General features: G+C 36.6%; 1 protein-coding gene and 1 long non-coding RNA gene across 4 annotated transcripts in view; one reads left to right on the top strand and one right to left on the bottom strand.

The window, feature by feature from the left end:
• fbxo11a (F-box protein 11a) overlaps window positions 1–6,877 on the bottom strand; it is a 39,485-nt gene extending 32,608 nt beyond the window's left edge. For 2 of the 3 annotated variants that reach the window (XM_017464255.3, XM_017464254.3), the window contains exon 1: window positions 6,575–6,877. In XM_017464255.3, coding sequence (XP_017319744.1) covers window positions 6,575–6,662 — 88 coding nt within the window. In that variant the 5' untranslated portion in view covers window positions 6,663–6,877. The remainder of the gene's footprint in view (window positions 1–6,574) is intronic. The other variant, XM_017464256.3, reaches the window with a different exon arrangement.
• A 2-nt stretch (window positions 6,878–6,879) lies between these two features.
• Window positions 6,880–11,502, top strand: LOC124627724 (uncharacterized). The gene is made up of 3 exons (XR_006982244.2): window positions 6,880–7,527; window positions 8,512–8,763; window positions 10,324–11,502. It is a non-coding gene; the product is annotated as an uncharacterized LOC124627724 (long non-coding RNA).
• The last annotated feature ends 3,444 nt before the right edge of the window (window positions 11,503–14,946 follow it).

Consider the following 14,946-nt stretch of genomic DNA (forward strand, 5'->3'; position numbering starts at 1 on the left):
AGACGTATTTATTTAAGGGAACATAACTAACAACGTATCTAACTATACTATATCTACTATAATACTCCGAACCATTTTTCGCACTCTTGTCAATGCACTTTTTAATGCACTTTTTGTTGTAGACTACAGTGTTCCATTCTTTCAGCAGTCAGTTATAGGCCTAACATAGACTATTCAAGGGGGGCTCAAAGATGACCACTTCAAAATATTTTTATTTTACTCATTTATTTATTTAAAGTTATATTGTGCCTTGTTGGTAGCCTATGCCTACTGGAATGAAAAAAAATGTTCAATGTTAAATAAATATTTTGAAATTGTAGTTTTTGTAATTGATTTTTTTCTTTGAAAAGCAAGACAAAATAGTAAAAAGCACCTTTTGAATATTTAATTTATGCAATGGTGAAAAGAAAAAAAAAAAAAAAAAAAAAAAAAAAAATCGCAAAATAAATGGAAAAAACGCAAAAAAAAACCAAACAAACAAACAAACAAAAAAAACACGTGTTCGGTTTGGGCCTTTGGCCAAGCTTTTCATTATATTCGGTTTCGGCCATGAATTTTCATTTCAGTGCATCCCTACTTCCTACAAAATGGTATGTTTAAATAAATTAGTAACAAAACAAACAACAGTTCACAGTATTTATGAGTATACAGGCCAAACATTTTTTTTTTTATAATCTTTTACTGATAAAAATTGCCAAGATCAGTCAATTTAAAAAGACGCTATGAATGCATGAAGCCAAATAAATAATAATAATAAAAAAAAACATTTTGAAAACTATAATTATTATATAAACCAAATTGTGAATAAATAACAGTATAGGTGGTTCATTTCACACAGGAAGTCACTGATACCAAAATATTAAAGCTCACTGCTGAAATTAAACTGACATTTCAACTTGATAGACGATCAACCCCACTTACATCAGTTCTCAATGCTCAGAATAAAGATGGCTCAGAATAAAGATGAATTAACATTACTGCACAATATTAAAGGAATTGTTCTTCAAAATCACTGGATGTGTCAATATAATTGAGCCAGGTATTATAAAAAGGACATTTCAAATTGAGGAAACCCATCAACACTCTGAACTGTTAATTAACATTAATTGTGCTGACTTGACTTGGCTTGACTTTTCCACCTTCTTCCGAGACAATTAATTTCTATACAATACGCCTCCCAGAGCTTTCAAGCTACATCCAGAGAGATATATTAGGACTGCAACTAGCAATTATTTTCATAATCAATTAGCTGGCCGATTATTTTTTTTGATTAATCGGCTGGGGGGCTTTCAGTACCCTTTTTTCTTTTATTTAAAATAAAATCCACAAACTGAGTGTTAAAAATATAAACTTAAGACACTTAAACTTTACACAACTGTTTGTCCAATTATATAAGACTGAAAAGAACCCAATACACACTGACACACACCAGAATATATATATATATATATATATAAACAAACTTCATTTAGCACTGTAGTTTAATTCAATGCTTTTTTTTTTTTTAATCTATAAAAAGTATTTATGTATACAGTCCTAGCAATCCCTGGTTGATTGGTAGAACATGTCATTCCCCAGGGATTGGTTCAAATACCAGCTTCAATTACATTTTATTGTTGGTGTGACATTTAATTTAACTCTGAATTAAATTTGTTTATTTTATCCATCAATGCAACACTTGAACTTGCCTACCACTCATAGGTTTTTGCAAATCATCATTTCATTTGTAAATAAATTTCAAATTAATCCATCAATGAACGATCATCAGCTCAGCTAACGTGATATTTGTGAATGCACGCGAATAACCAAATTGATTAATCTCAAAACATCTCATTTGAATATATTTTGTTACTGTTACAATCCGCTATCTTTGGGATGGGAAATTTTTTGTGTGCTGTGCCATATTTTGTGTGCAGGTCCAAACTCCCTCCCAGAGTTTCCAGCCTGCCCTAGCCTGCCTTGCTCCCGCCTGCCTTGCTCCCACCTGCCTTGCTCCCACCTCCCAGGATGACATCACTAAATGGCGACCATATTTAAAGAGGAAGAGGAGTGAGAATGGTGTGGAATGTTAGAGGTGATTACATGTGTTGGTGTTTAGAGATTGTGTTTGGTTGTGCTGCTTTATGCAATATTCTGACTGCTGTTCTGGTTTTTGACTGAGTTTGGTTGTTCCTGTACCTGTTTATGTGCATTCTATTCACCATTTTATATATGTTCACTTGGTTCACCGGCAGTAGGGATGCAGCTGCCATTTCTTTTGGGAGAGGGTCCTTTAGTCTCGGTTTTTGGCTTAGGTAGTTAGGGAAGTATTTGTATTTTCTTTGTTACTATCCTTTTAGGTAAGCTAGCTACCCAACAATAGAATCCGTTTGTTTATTATTTTGGCCTTGGCCCACCCTGAAGTTACACCTGGTTTGGTTCCTTGTACAATTATATGTATATAATTATATGTATATAATATAATTAATATAATATAATATATAATTATATGTATATAATTGTGTGTTACAATATACCACTACTTCTTTGAACCACCTGGTTTGTGTTGTTATTCCTGGCTCCCTCATTTTTAAAGGTCAATCCCATTGAATCCCGAGCTGGTTATTCTGTGCGGCCTAACCTAGACTGGGCCGTAACTATACATTCAACAAAAAAATATATATAATGTTATTTTAACGTTTTTAAAACTTTCCTACGGACCCCATGCAATTACACCATTGACCACCAGGGGTCCGAAGCGTGTTTTCGGAACAGAAGTAAAGTAATGAGTAAACATACCCCGTGTTTCGCCCAGACCAACTAATCGATAATAAGATTCATTGACAACGATTTTCATAATCGATTATAATCAATTAGTTGTTGCAGCTCTATTATTTATATATATATTATATATTAGAGAGAGAGAGATATTAATTCATAACATTAACATGTGAAGCCATGAGTTGACAGCATTTTTACCGAACTTAACGACCAGAAAACCAACAGCAAATTAAGTGCCTTCATATGCAAATCAGTGTGTGAAATGCGTTCATGTTTTAACATGACAGAATGCTTTACAGTTTGGACCACATATTTGCCTGTTTCTAGTCAATTTGTGCAACCATAAATAAATCAGCTTATAAAATAAAACACTTTACTGTCTGCGAGAAAGCATTTAAAACTAACCCAAGGTCTATGAGGTACATAGAGATTAACTTCAGGTAAGTAAAGGTTATGGAAGTATTTTGCGGACAATATTCAAAAGCAATTGCAAACTTTATTTGCAATTACATTTCCTATTTGTGGATGCATTAATTGTGACATAATCCAAATGAAAATGCAAATCGTGTTTTACAGTTTGCATTTTCATTTACACAAACCTACAGTGTCTGTCAAATTTCAAATGGAAACACAAAGTCCATTTGCAATTGCATTTCTCATGTGTTACGCATTTTGATACTGTCATATTGAAATAAGAGAAATTATATAGGGTCGTTTGCTATTTAATTTCCTCAGTGTTGCATATGGAGCCTGCCGATATTCAAAGGGGATTGCAAATGCATTAGCATTTTCCATGCCTTGCACAGAAACAGATGGGTATAAACGGAGGTCGAGACAGCCCCAAATGGGAGGGTCAGCTCCAAGTGGGTTGTACAATCTTCAAGAAGGCTTTGGTTACTGTAGTGTCCGCCATGTAAATTAAACTGTTGAATCAACAAAAGGAAGTGTATTTTATTTACTAAATTACTTTTTTAAAATCTGTTTTATAATGTGCCTTCTGTGTATCCACCAGGTTACGCTGGTAAGGGCAGACGAGGCAAGCTCTAGGACATTCTACCCAGGATTTTGCAGTTTGTCGTGCAAGCAATCCAACTACTGCTAATGAGTAATGTCTTTGTATATGAAGAGAAAATGCATGGCACCTTTCATCACTACGGATGTAAATATATGTACAATTTTGTTTTTATTTCTGAGTAATTTGTACATATTAAAAAATAAATAAATTGTTGGTTATAATGTTGTTACACATTCACCTCTCTGAGTGCAGTTATATGTCGTTTTAAGTTGGTTTCCAATTGGATACTGTTGAATTTTAAAATTAATTAGACAATTATATAAATTTTAATCTTCAAATACAGTGTCATTGGACATGCATATTATAACGACAAAGCTGTAAGAAATTAAATTAAAACCACAAGAAAAAAAAAAGTGTTGATATTCAGTTTTAAATCTGTGTTTTTGTAACCATTTATCACTACACACCTTCGCACTCATCGCGATTGGGGATTTCCGTATATTTGCCATCACTTCTGGATTGTCAATTCCACTCATTTCTGAAATCCTGCCTACTTGCGGCATAAGTACCTCCCACTTGGATGTCAGCAGGCTGCAGCGATACATACTTGCAGAAACCTGACAATCAGTGTTGGGGGTGGGAGTATACTATGGGGCGTGTTTGTATTTGGAAGTGACATGCAATTTTTAGAAGGTCCCTTACTGACTTTTTTTTTTTTTTTTTTTTTTTTTAAATTATAAAGCAGACATTTTCAAACTTTTTTAACTAAAGCACCCCCAAGCCTCCCCTATCATGTGGCATAACCCCCCCCCATATTGGAGGGGACCAGGTTTAATGATTATCTATTCTATATAAAAATGTGTGTATATACAACCTAATGTATAATCTGTTTTTGATAGATTTTTTCCTTGTGTTTTTGTACTTTATTAATTACGTTTCATAACTTGTGATTTAAAAAAAAAAAATAATAATAATAAAAAAAAAACACTTTTATAAAACTATATAACGGACAGGTATGGAACATGAATTATCAAAAATGTTTCTGAACACTATAACTACATTGAACAAGAGAACTAGGTTGTAATAACATGGACCATTTTACATGTGAAACATGTTGCATTCCATTCGTCTTGTATTCTAAAAACATTCTCATACGAATTATGTAAATTGGGATGAAGGGCACATCTCGTTATCCATGACATTGTTAAATCTCTGGTTCTCAGCCACTCACTGAACAGAGCAGACACAGAGAGAGGTGAGAGTGCAGTGGGAAAGCAAGACCTCGTGCTTGCAGGACATTACTGCTGATATTTGGAAAGTTGCTAAGGTTTGTCCATTTTTTTTTTTTTTTTTTGCAAATAAGTTGCTAAAGGAGTCTGAAAAGTCACTAAGTTGGCAACACTGGTCTGCACTGACAGCTAGATAAAAGGCAGGCTAAAATCCTCCTCTCCCCAGCAAAAAGAAAATACAGAGGGAGACGGAAGGCAGAGTTTTTCCATTTATGCACATTCTATTTGAAAAGCAATAAAATGCACAGAGTACCCTAATGATACCCAGTCTCTGTGTGTTTTTTTTTTTCTTGAAAACAATTAGCACCTCCCTGGTTGAGAACCACTGCTATAAAGCACTGGTGAGCTGCGTTTCTGAGAGATTAGCGTCAGAAGGATTTAATGGGAGAAAATGTTTAAAATATATTCAATTGCACTTGGTTCTAGTTCCACTCCAGAGTAAGACAATACACATTTTGCCCTTTCTGTGTGTTTGTTGTTTGAGAAATAGAAAAGAGAATCTTGAATATGCAGTGAATGTCCGGTGACCGCGAGCCAGTCTAAAATGCAGTCGACTGTAAGTGACGTCACTTCCAAATACAAACACGCCCCATAGCATATTCCCATCCCCAACACTGATTGTCAGGTTTCTGTACAAGGCATGGGAAATGCTAATGATTTCGACATTCCCTTTGAATATTGGCAGGCTTCATACAGGACACCGAGGAAGTGAAATAGCAAACGGGGTAATTGTTATTTCAATAGGACAGGATCATAACACAATTGCAAATGGACTTTGCGTTTCCATTTAAAATTTGGCAGACAATGTACGTTCGTGTAGATGAAAAGGCAAACAGTAATACACGATTTGCATTTTGATTTGAATTGTCACAATTTATGCGTCCACAAATAGTAAATGCAAACATAGTTTGCAAGTGCTTTTGAATATTGTTCGCAAAATACTTCCATAAGATGTCAAGCCAGTGTTACACTGTCGCATGTGCTCAGCAATGGCAACACTGAAACGTTTAGATGGGTAATTAGTCGGTCCGTCAATTATAGCTATAAAACTGACCTGAAAAGCAATAAGGGTGGATAATCATTGACATGTTCGCTCGACGTAGCTAGATAGGTGCCAAATTCCCATTGGCTGCAGTTGCAATGCTGAGCTAATGGAGTAATTAGCTATAAGGCAAGTAACTGTTGCTGTTAAAATGGACATTCACCATCGCACCTGGGGTAAACCAAAAAGTGTTGAAGTGTAAATGCAACTATATGATAAAACACAGGTGTTGATCCAACAGGATTAAAAGGGGCCAAACAAAGCTTGGCCTCGGCTGCCAGTAGGCTACAGAGCCACGGTGTTTCCTGATGCTTGAGAATTACAGCAAAAAAAAAAGAAGAAGAAGAAGAAACCGCCCACCTCTTCTTTTAATTCCCAATCACGCCTGACAAAAGCAAAAGCAAATCAAAGAGAAGTACACATCACTTAGCCATATAGGCTTGACCTTATAATAAAACATACAGCTACCTCTTTCTTGGTTGTTTCTTTCCGGCGGCACCGGGCGCGGCCTCAACACTCGCCTGGGTCTGCGGTTCGCAGCTCTCACTGAGTTCATCTGGGGGTGTTTAGGATTCAAATAACACTAGAACCCGTCCTTATTTAAGACAGAGCTCAATTCCAAAAACAAAGCGGTAGTCCAAAAAACATTGCACTATTAAGCAGCCAGTGACCCCCCTCCACCGAAAATGCACAATGTCTTTCACAAACCCGCCACTATAGTTCAGGTTCCTTTTTTTTTACCCTCTTTCGCAGGAGGAGCCATTTACTCACAGGAACAAACGGCCACATGCGGCGTCACGTGGATGGATTTCACCAATCGCAGCGGTTCTTCCTGAACCTGCAAATGGGATTGCTTCTGGTCTGCACGCTTTATTTCGTCCGTTGGATTGGGATATTAACTGTGGTAGGGTGTTGAATGTCTCCTTCTTTTGGATTCCTGCATATGTAGGGGTAGAAGGAAATGAAACTGTGGATATACTGGCAAAAAGATCGATAAAGCATGAAACATTGATATACAAGTACCATTAAGTAGAGCAGAGATTAAAAGCATTATAAAGGGACACGCATAAAATATAGTAGGAATACTGCTGACACCGGATGACACCTATATTTCATACAAAATACAAGTAGGCATGAGTATGGTGAACAGCAGGAACCCAAAGGAAGAGATGATAAGTACGCGTCTTAGAATAGGTCATGATGGCTTAAATCTAACATTACGGAGAATATGAAAACTCTGCACCCACTGCAATACACAAGAGATGGTAAAACACATTCTGTTAGACTGCAAAAGATATGAGGAAGAAAGAACTGAGCTAAAGATGCAAATTGGAAAGCAAACCATGAAACTAGAGAACTTGCTGGGAAAAACCTCTGGAAAAGTGCACCGTCCCCTAATAAATTATCTGAAAAATACTGGGGTAAGTGAGAGTCTTTAGTAATTTTGTATGCATATCTAGTATTCATTCATTCATTTATTTCCCCCCTGCCAAGCTGCTGTCCAAACTCCAGTCCAGTAGTTGGCGGTAATGCACCTTAAGTTGGTTTGCCAACTAAAACCAAAAGAAGAAGAAGGGCTAATAACTGAGGGGTTCCTATTTGTAACAATGCGCGTAATTTTTCGCTTTGTAACAATTAAAAGAATAATAGGCGCGTGGGAATGTGTTTACTTGTAATACACTGTACAATTTGAACTATTGTGTAAGCCCGATGTGGTTAGTTAATTAACAGATCAGTTTTCATAATCAGGCCGAATTCCGACATTGGATGTCATTCTACCTGCAGCGTTGGGTGGGGGTGTACAGCGGAGCTTGTTTAATAGCCTAAGGAAGGAGCCCAGCTAACAATTTTTGGATCACATAACATACATTTTTAAGTGTTGTTTTTTTTTTGGTTAGCCAGGAAGGTTTTCTTTAGAACGTTGTTTTAGGTTTGCAGAACCTTAATGTTCTCTTAACACCCCCCTAACGTCCCCTAAATAGTCATACATTATGCAGCATTAATCATAAATAATACAATCAGTCTATATAAATAAATAATCAGCACACAATCTATGTTTGTGTCAATCCAATGTTTACATTAAATAAAAAGCCATGAATGTCGGGGCATTTAAAATAGTAATTTTCATTTAATACGAAAAAACAACAACATGGAAACATTTCCTAGGTAAAAATTTGCAAGACTATTGTATCATTTAAAAAATAAATAGTAACTATAAAAACGGATATATTTTTCAATCTCTCCACTTGAAAAAACAACACTGTAAAAAAAAAAAATACAGCCAAATTATAAACAGTAATACTGTGAATCACAACGTTTTAAATAATAAATGTTTGCGACGTGTATTAATGGGTGTGTGAATGTGTATGTGATTGTGCCCTGCGATGGACTGGCGCCCTGTCCAGGGTGTACCCCGCCTTGTGCCCAATGCTACCTGGGATAGGCTACAGATTCCCCGTGATCCTGAAAAGGAGTAAGCGGTAGAAGATGGATGGATGGATGGATGGATGGATGTTTGCGACGTTCAGCACCAGTAAAGCGTTTCATGGCATACAACAGTATTTTCTTAAGCCCATCTTCAGTGACGCCTCGGTCAGACATCGCTGTGGTTGAAATGTTTGTCAGGATTTATTCTCTCATTATCCACCATTAACACGGTAAGATGCCTCATTAAAATAAATAGTTATTTTGCTATGTGTGAAAGTTTGGATTGGTTAAGAGATTATATGTGGTGGTGGGCAGACGAACACTGAAACCAGTTCAAGCAAATGTGCCGTATTTTGTCGAGGCTTCGAAACAATCCGACACCCGTCTCTACGGTGACACCTAGTGGTCAATTGTTGATCTGAACAGCCTTGACAACGAGTCAGACAAACGTTTACGAATTATAAACTACATGTTGTTTGTGTCAAACAAGGAAGTGTGTAGGGAAGAGGTTTCCAAACTTTTCCAGGGCAAGGCAACCCAAATGGCATTAACATTTGACTGAGGCCCCCCTTTTGTAAGATGTCTTTAAAACGCATTAAAATTACAGACTTCTGAATATTTCCCCCTTTTTTATTATTAATAATTACATCTTTACATTACATTACATTAGGAATTGATTGTGTGTGTGTGTGGTTGTCTGAGAATGAGAAAGAGAAAACATCCTAGTGGGAGGGATGGGCACATCAAATTGTTGAGGCACCCCGGGCGCCCCCTGGCGGCCCCCACTTTGAAAACCACTGGTGTAGGGGATCCGATAAAGTTCTCGACTGGGTTTGAATCCTGGGTGAAGTGTGCCTGTCCACATTGTTATAAGAGCCATTTAAAAATGAGTGTTTTTTATATTGTTGTGTTTTTAACATCTGTCTGACAACTACATTGTAACCTGTAGACTCCTCATTTTGAATAACTAGGCCTATAGGTTATTTTGGTCATGAAAAATGAAGATTAATAAATGCAAAACTGTCCAAATTCTCTCTCGTCTACGTAATAACCCACAACATCTGCCCATGTCTTCTTTATTTTCATCAGGAAATTTATGGGATTTCACCCGTGATTAACAAGGCATCCTGAGGCGAGCACTGACCGTGGATCAGTACAAACATTACTGAATCATTTCAGTTATATAAACCTACAAAATAAAACTGACCGGAGAACAGTTCAAATTATATATTAAACGCTGGTTCATTGGTTCACCCGGAGGTCAACACTCTCTAGCGCGAATCATGGAAATTTCGAAACAGTAATGACGTAACGAAGCCTTGTTTCTGAAATCACGTGACTTGACCAATTTGATACACGTGCCGAACCACTGATTCGAAACAAAAGATTCGCAAATGTTTCGGGAAGCGGTGTTTTGAAAGCGCCCATCACTAATTATATGTCTAGCTAAGAAAACTAATACTACTTGATAGGGATAGGGAAATTAAGCCTCATAAAGCGCGGAGGCTTTCCCCTGACTGTTCCGGTGCTTCGGTGAGAGTTGTGCCTGCGGGCTCCGCTGTTCTCTCCCCATCACCACGCTTCTTAATATAATAACAAATTCCTGCGGCCGTGGCTGCAGCTCCAGCCGCATACAACAGGGGGCGCAGTGGAAAATCTGAGGCCCAAGAGCTGCGAGCAAAACTCATTAAATGCTGTGTTGTAGCACTGAACTTGGTTAAACAGCCTGTCAGTTAGAAAGCTCAAGTGAACACTGAAAGGCCGCCTTTCTGTTTTTCACCTTTTTATAGCGGCTTCTTCTGTTCCGTCACAATGACAGGACTCACTCCAGAAGATCCATCATCATCCAGGCTTTAGAGCTGGAAAGTGCTGAAATGTCCAGCAGACGTCTTCACCATCATCATCAGTTAGGAATGATGGAAATGTGCTCTTTTTAAGATGTTAATAAGGCCAGACTTCAACATTTTATTGCATTATTCTCCTCTCCTACCATCCCTAAACTGACTATTGCTTGTAACTACGCAAACACACAAATATTAATGTTTCTATACAAATTTCATCATCCAGACTGCTTATAAAAACAGATATGAATATATCTATCTTATATATACACTATATATCAGTGCTGTAATTTCAAGCTACTTCTTTTCCACCTATAATATCATTTGGCTTAATTAAAAATGAAAAATAGAAGAATTACTAAATGCATATAAAATTATTAATTAATTGACAACAGTATAAGTATGAAAACCATTTTATATTATAGGTGCATTAATAAATCACAGTAAAAACATATTTGATTTTTCCCAACAGAAATGCAGTTTAAACAGATCCTAGCAAATCTGAATGTAGAACCGATTACAAAGATGTCTTTGCTCTGTACATCATATAATGTTCCCTAAATGCATATGCAAACAAAACTTACAGAACATATGCCTGTATTTTTTTTTATTTATTTATAACTGAGCAATACACTATGGGTTTGTAAATTATTTACTTAGAATACCTTTAATTTTATAACAAGCAAAAATTGTATAAAATACTATACTGTTAAAATGGTTTAGGAGAATACTCTATCTGGGGCCAAAACACAGATTTCTGTGATCCCTCTTCCTCTGACTCAGTAGGATCCAGATCCAGAACAGATAAAATTGCCGTTTATCAGGAAACTAGACAGATACAATAGCATGCATGTATGGCATCAACAAATGAGCTAAATCTTATTTTAATAATTCCCATTATTATCAACAACAAGGTTGTTCTCATGAATGATGTGTATAAGTTTTAATCACTTACAATGTGCATTCATGTGGACTGTTATTATGCCCTCTGTAATTTGTTTTAATGAAACAATTATTTGATCATAAATGCTTGCGGACAATAGGTAGATTAGACAGATAGATAAATGGCTGGGTAGATGGATAGAAAGATAAATAAGTAGAGGATAATTATGCAATGACATGGCAGATATAACAAAGTTGATTTTTTTCAATTTATTAATTTTTTTTTAAATTATTGAATTAAAAATGTCAGGAAGCATACCTATTCACTCCCCCCTCATGTTAAACCAAATCTACGCCCATGTTTGTAACAATCAGTACCATAAGTTTTTTTGTAACATGACACGCTTTATTTTGTGTATCATTCATTTTTTAAGCGAGAGAAAGAAATAGCCTGGTAAAGGAATGGCTGTTATATAGCTTTTATAACCTTAAATGTAGTTTATAATAGTTTAGAAAATTAAATGTAACTGCAAATGGATAAAATGTATGATGTACAGTTCAGAAAAAAAACTGTGAACTCTCTCTCTCTCGCTCACTCTGTCCAATAACTGCATATCAATGGCTCAAACCTCAGTTATTTTCTCTAAAATGACATTTTAGAATTAGCAACGGAGGTTTGAGATGGGATGCGTTATACAACCCCAATTCCAAAATGTTGGGACGCTGTGTAAAATGCAAATAAAAACAGAATGCAATGATTTGCAAATATCATAATCCCATATGTTATTTACAACCGAACATAGAAAACATATCAAATGTTTAATCTGAGTAAATGTACCATTTTAAGAAAAAAAGAAGGTAATTTTGAATTTGATATCTGCAACAAAGGGGAAAACTAAGGCTGGAAAAGTGTTACACAAGACCATTTTATACACAAAAAACCTGACAAATGTCTTGAAATAAAACATTTGAACAATGTCTTGAGTTGTGGTAACTGCGGTATAAGCAGAATAATTGACTCCGGTCCGTTGAACAGTTAGAAAATAATGTATATCAGAGGTGTAATTGCCCGTCGTCAATTATTCCTTACTTACAGCTTCTTCTTTGTCTACCAGCTCTCCCTGATATATTCCAAAGTGTGCACCAACTGGAGCAGTCTCCCCCTTATTAAATGCTCCCAGGTCTGCCTCAGGAATACTGTACTTCTGAATCTCTAGTCCAGGAGGAAGAGTTTGTACAGTGGTGTGAAAATGTTTTTGCTGATTTCTTCTGTTTTTGTGTGCATCTCCTACTAAATTAAAACAAAATCTAAGATAAAACAAAGGCAACCCGAGTAAACACAAAATACAGTTTTTAAATTATATACTTAAGCAAAAAAGTTATCCAATACCAGCTGGGCCTGTGTGAAAATATATTTGCCCCGGTAGTTACAAATTCCCCAAATTTATGAAACTGCATTCATAATGGGGTTCAGCTGGACTAGACGCAACCAGGCCTGATTACTGCAAACCATGTTCAATCAAATCAACACTTAAATAGAAATTTTCAACAGTATAAAGTTGGTTAAAAGGTCTTACTCAGTAACACACTATGCCAAAGTTAAAAGAAATTCCAGAAATGATGAGGAAGACGGTGACTGAAATACATAATTCTGGGAAGGGTTACTAAGCTATTTAAAAGGCTCTGGGACTCCAGAGCCTTTCTCTCCAAATGGAAAAACTTGGCACAGTAGTGAACCTTCCCAAAAGTGGATAACTCCTCTAAGAGCACAGCAACTACACATCCAGGAAGTCACAAAAGACCCAAGAACAACATCAAAGAATATACAGGCCTCTCTTGCATCAATAAAGGCCATCATAGAGTCCACTATCAGAAAAACACTGGGCAAAAATGGCATCCATGGAAGAGTGACGAGGCGAAAACCAGTGCTAACCCAGAAGAACATTAAGGCTTGTCTGAATTTTGCTTGATGAGCTTCAAATCTTTTGGGAGAATGTTCTGTGGCTGATGAGTCGAAAATGGAACTGTTAGAAAGACAGCTGTCCTGTTAAATCTGGCATAAACCAAACACCGAATTCCACAAAAAGAACGTCATACCTGCGGTCAAGCATGGTGAAACTCAAGCGCAACTGGATTATGCAGCAAGACAATGATCCAAAGCATAGGAGTAAGTCCACCTCTGAATGGCTAAAACAGAGTAAAAAAAATGAACACCATTAATAGAAGAACATGATGCGTCAATGCTTTTAAAAGACGTGTAGACTGCTATTAAAGCATACCTGAAGAATCTCTATGTTAAACAGTGCATTTTGCTGAGTAAAACAGCTATCCTTCAGGACTGAAAAGAACTTTGAAACCCTGGAAACCTCTTTTTGATTGCAGTGTGGGCTGCTTCCCTTGAAGACGTCTATTTCAGTGGTTTGAGATTTGATCATGGAAGTCTGTGTACAAATAAGTAGACAAAGAGTAATTATTTAATTTACAACCACAATTGTAAAATAAAGCTATACAATCCTCAATATTATCCCATAGCATATCCTAACAAGTATGAAAAATAATTAAGAACACGAGGATGTAACTGTGCAAGCAGTTCAGATGAGAGTCATATATTGCTGCATTTTTGAAAGACAAGGCACAGTCAAATGGTGCCGACATTACTGATGACTACATTAAAGCATTGACAATTTGTAATCCACTTGCATCACTGTTATCAATGCAGAGAGCACATGATAAACCACACAAGTTAAGCATATGCAATTGTAGAATATGTGAAGGCTAAACTAATATTGAGCTAAACTGGATTTGGAATAATAAGACTCTAAACAGGAAGATGATAACATGTGCGCACACACACACTCACACACACACACACACACACACACACACACACACACACACACACACACACACACACACACACACACACACAATATCAATCAGTCAATATGAAGACCAACTACAAAGACATGAGGCTTTGAAGTCTAGGAGCTCTAATTCATAAATTACAAACTACAAAAATTTGATGGCTTTAACATCCAGTTGCCCATTACAAGGAAATATTACTGACTGGAGTTCTAAACTATATCAGTAAATTTGGAGGAATACTGGACAACACCATAAATTACATAATTATTATAAATTACATAATAAATTATTTTTAGCTGTTAATTATACAACATAAAACTTTTGCAGCAGTGTATCCAGCAGCTTCTCAGCTTAGTTTAGCCGAAGTCCACATACCAGCACAAAAATTGACAGTAACCAAGGCAAATTAATACGGCTGGCAAGATTAAACATTTCTGTCATAAATTGATTCTAATGATGTCTTGTTATGCTGTATCAGCTCATTTGCCCCTTCATAAAGAATGTCCCTAATTGAAGTTTCTTAAAAATGTTTACACTGTTAACCAGCACAGCACCTCGGCCAATCAGACCATCTCTCCCTCCTGCTCTCCCCTGCCTACACCCCCGTCAGACGCAGTGTCAAGACCACTATAAAGACTGTTACCACCTGGCCTGATGATGCATTCTGCAAACTTCAGGACTGCTTCAAACAGACAGACTGGGATTTGTTTGAACATCAAGAGCTAGAAACATTAACAGGAACGGTACTGGACTATATCAAGTTCTGTATCGGAAATGTGACTGTGGACAAAAACATTCGGGTTTTCCAAAACCAGAAACCATGGA

The sequence above is a fragment of the Ictalurus punctatus genome, chromosome 3 (genome assembly GCF_001660625.3).
Source record: "Ictalurus punctatus breed USDA103 chromosome 3, Coco_2.0, whole genome shotgun sequence".
In the NCBI taxonomy this organism is placed as follows: domain Eukaryota; kingdom Metazoa; phylum Chordata; class Actinopteri; order Siluriformes; family Ictaluridae; genus Ictalurus; species Ictalurus punctatus.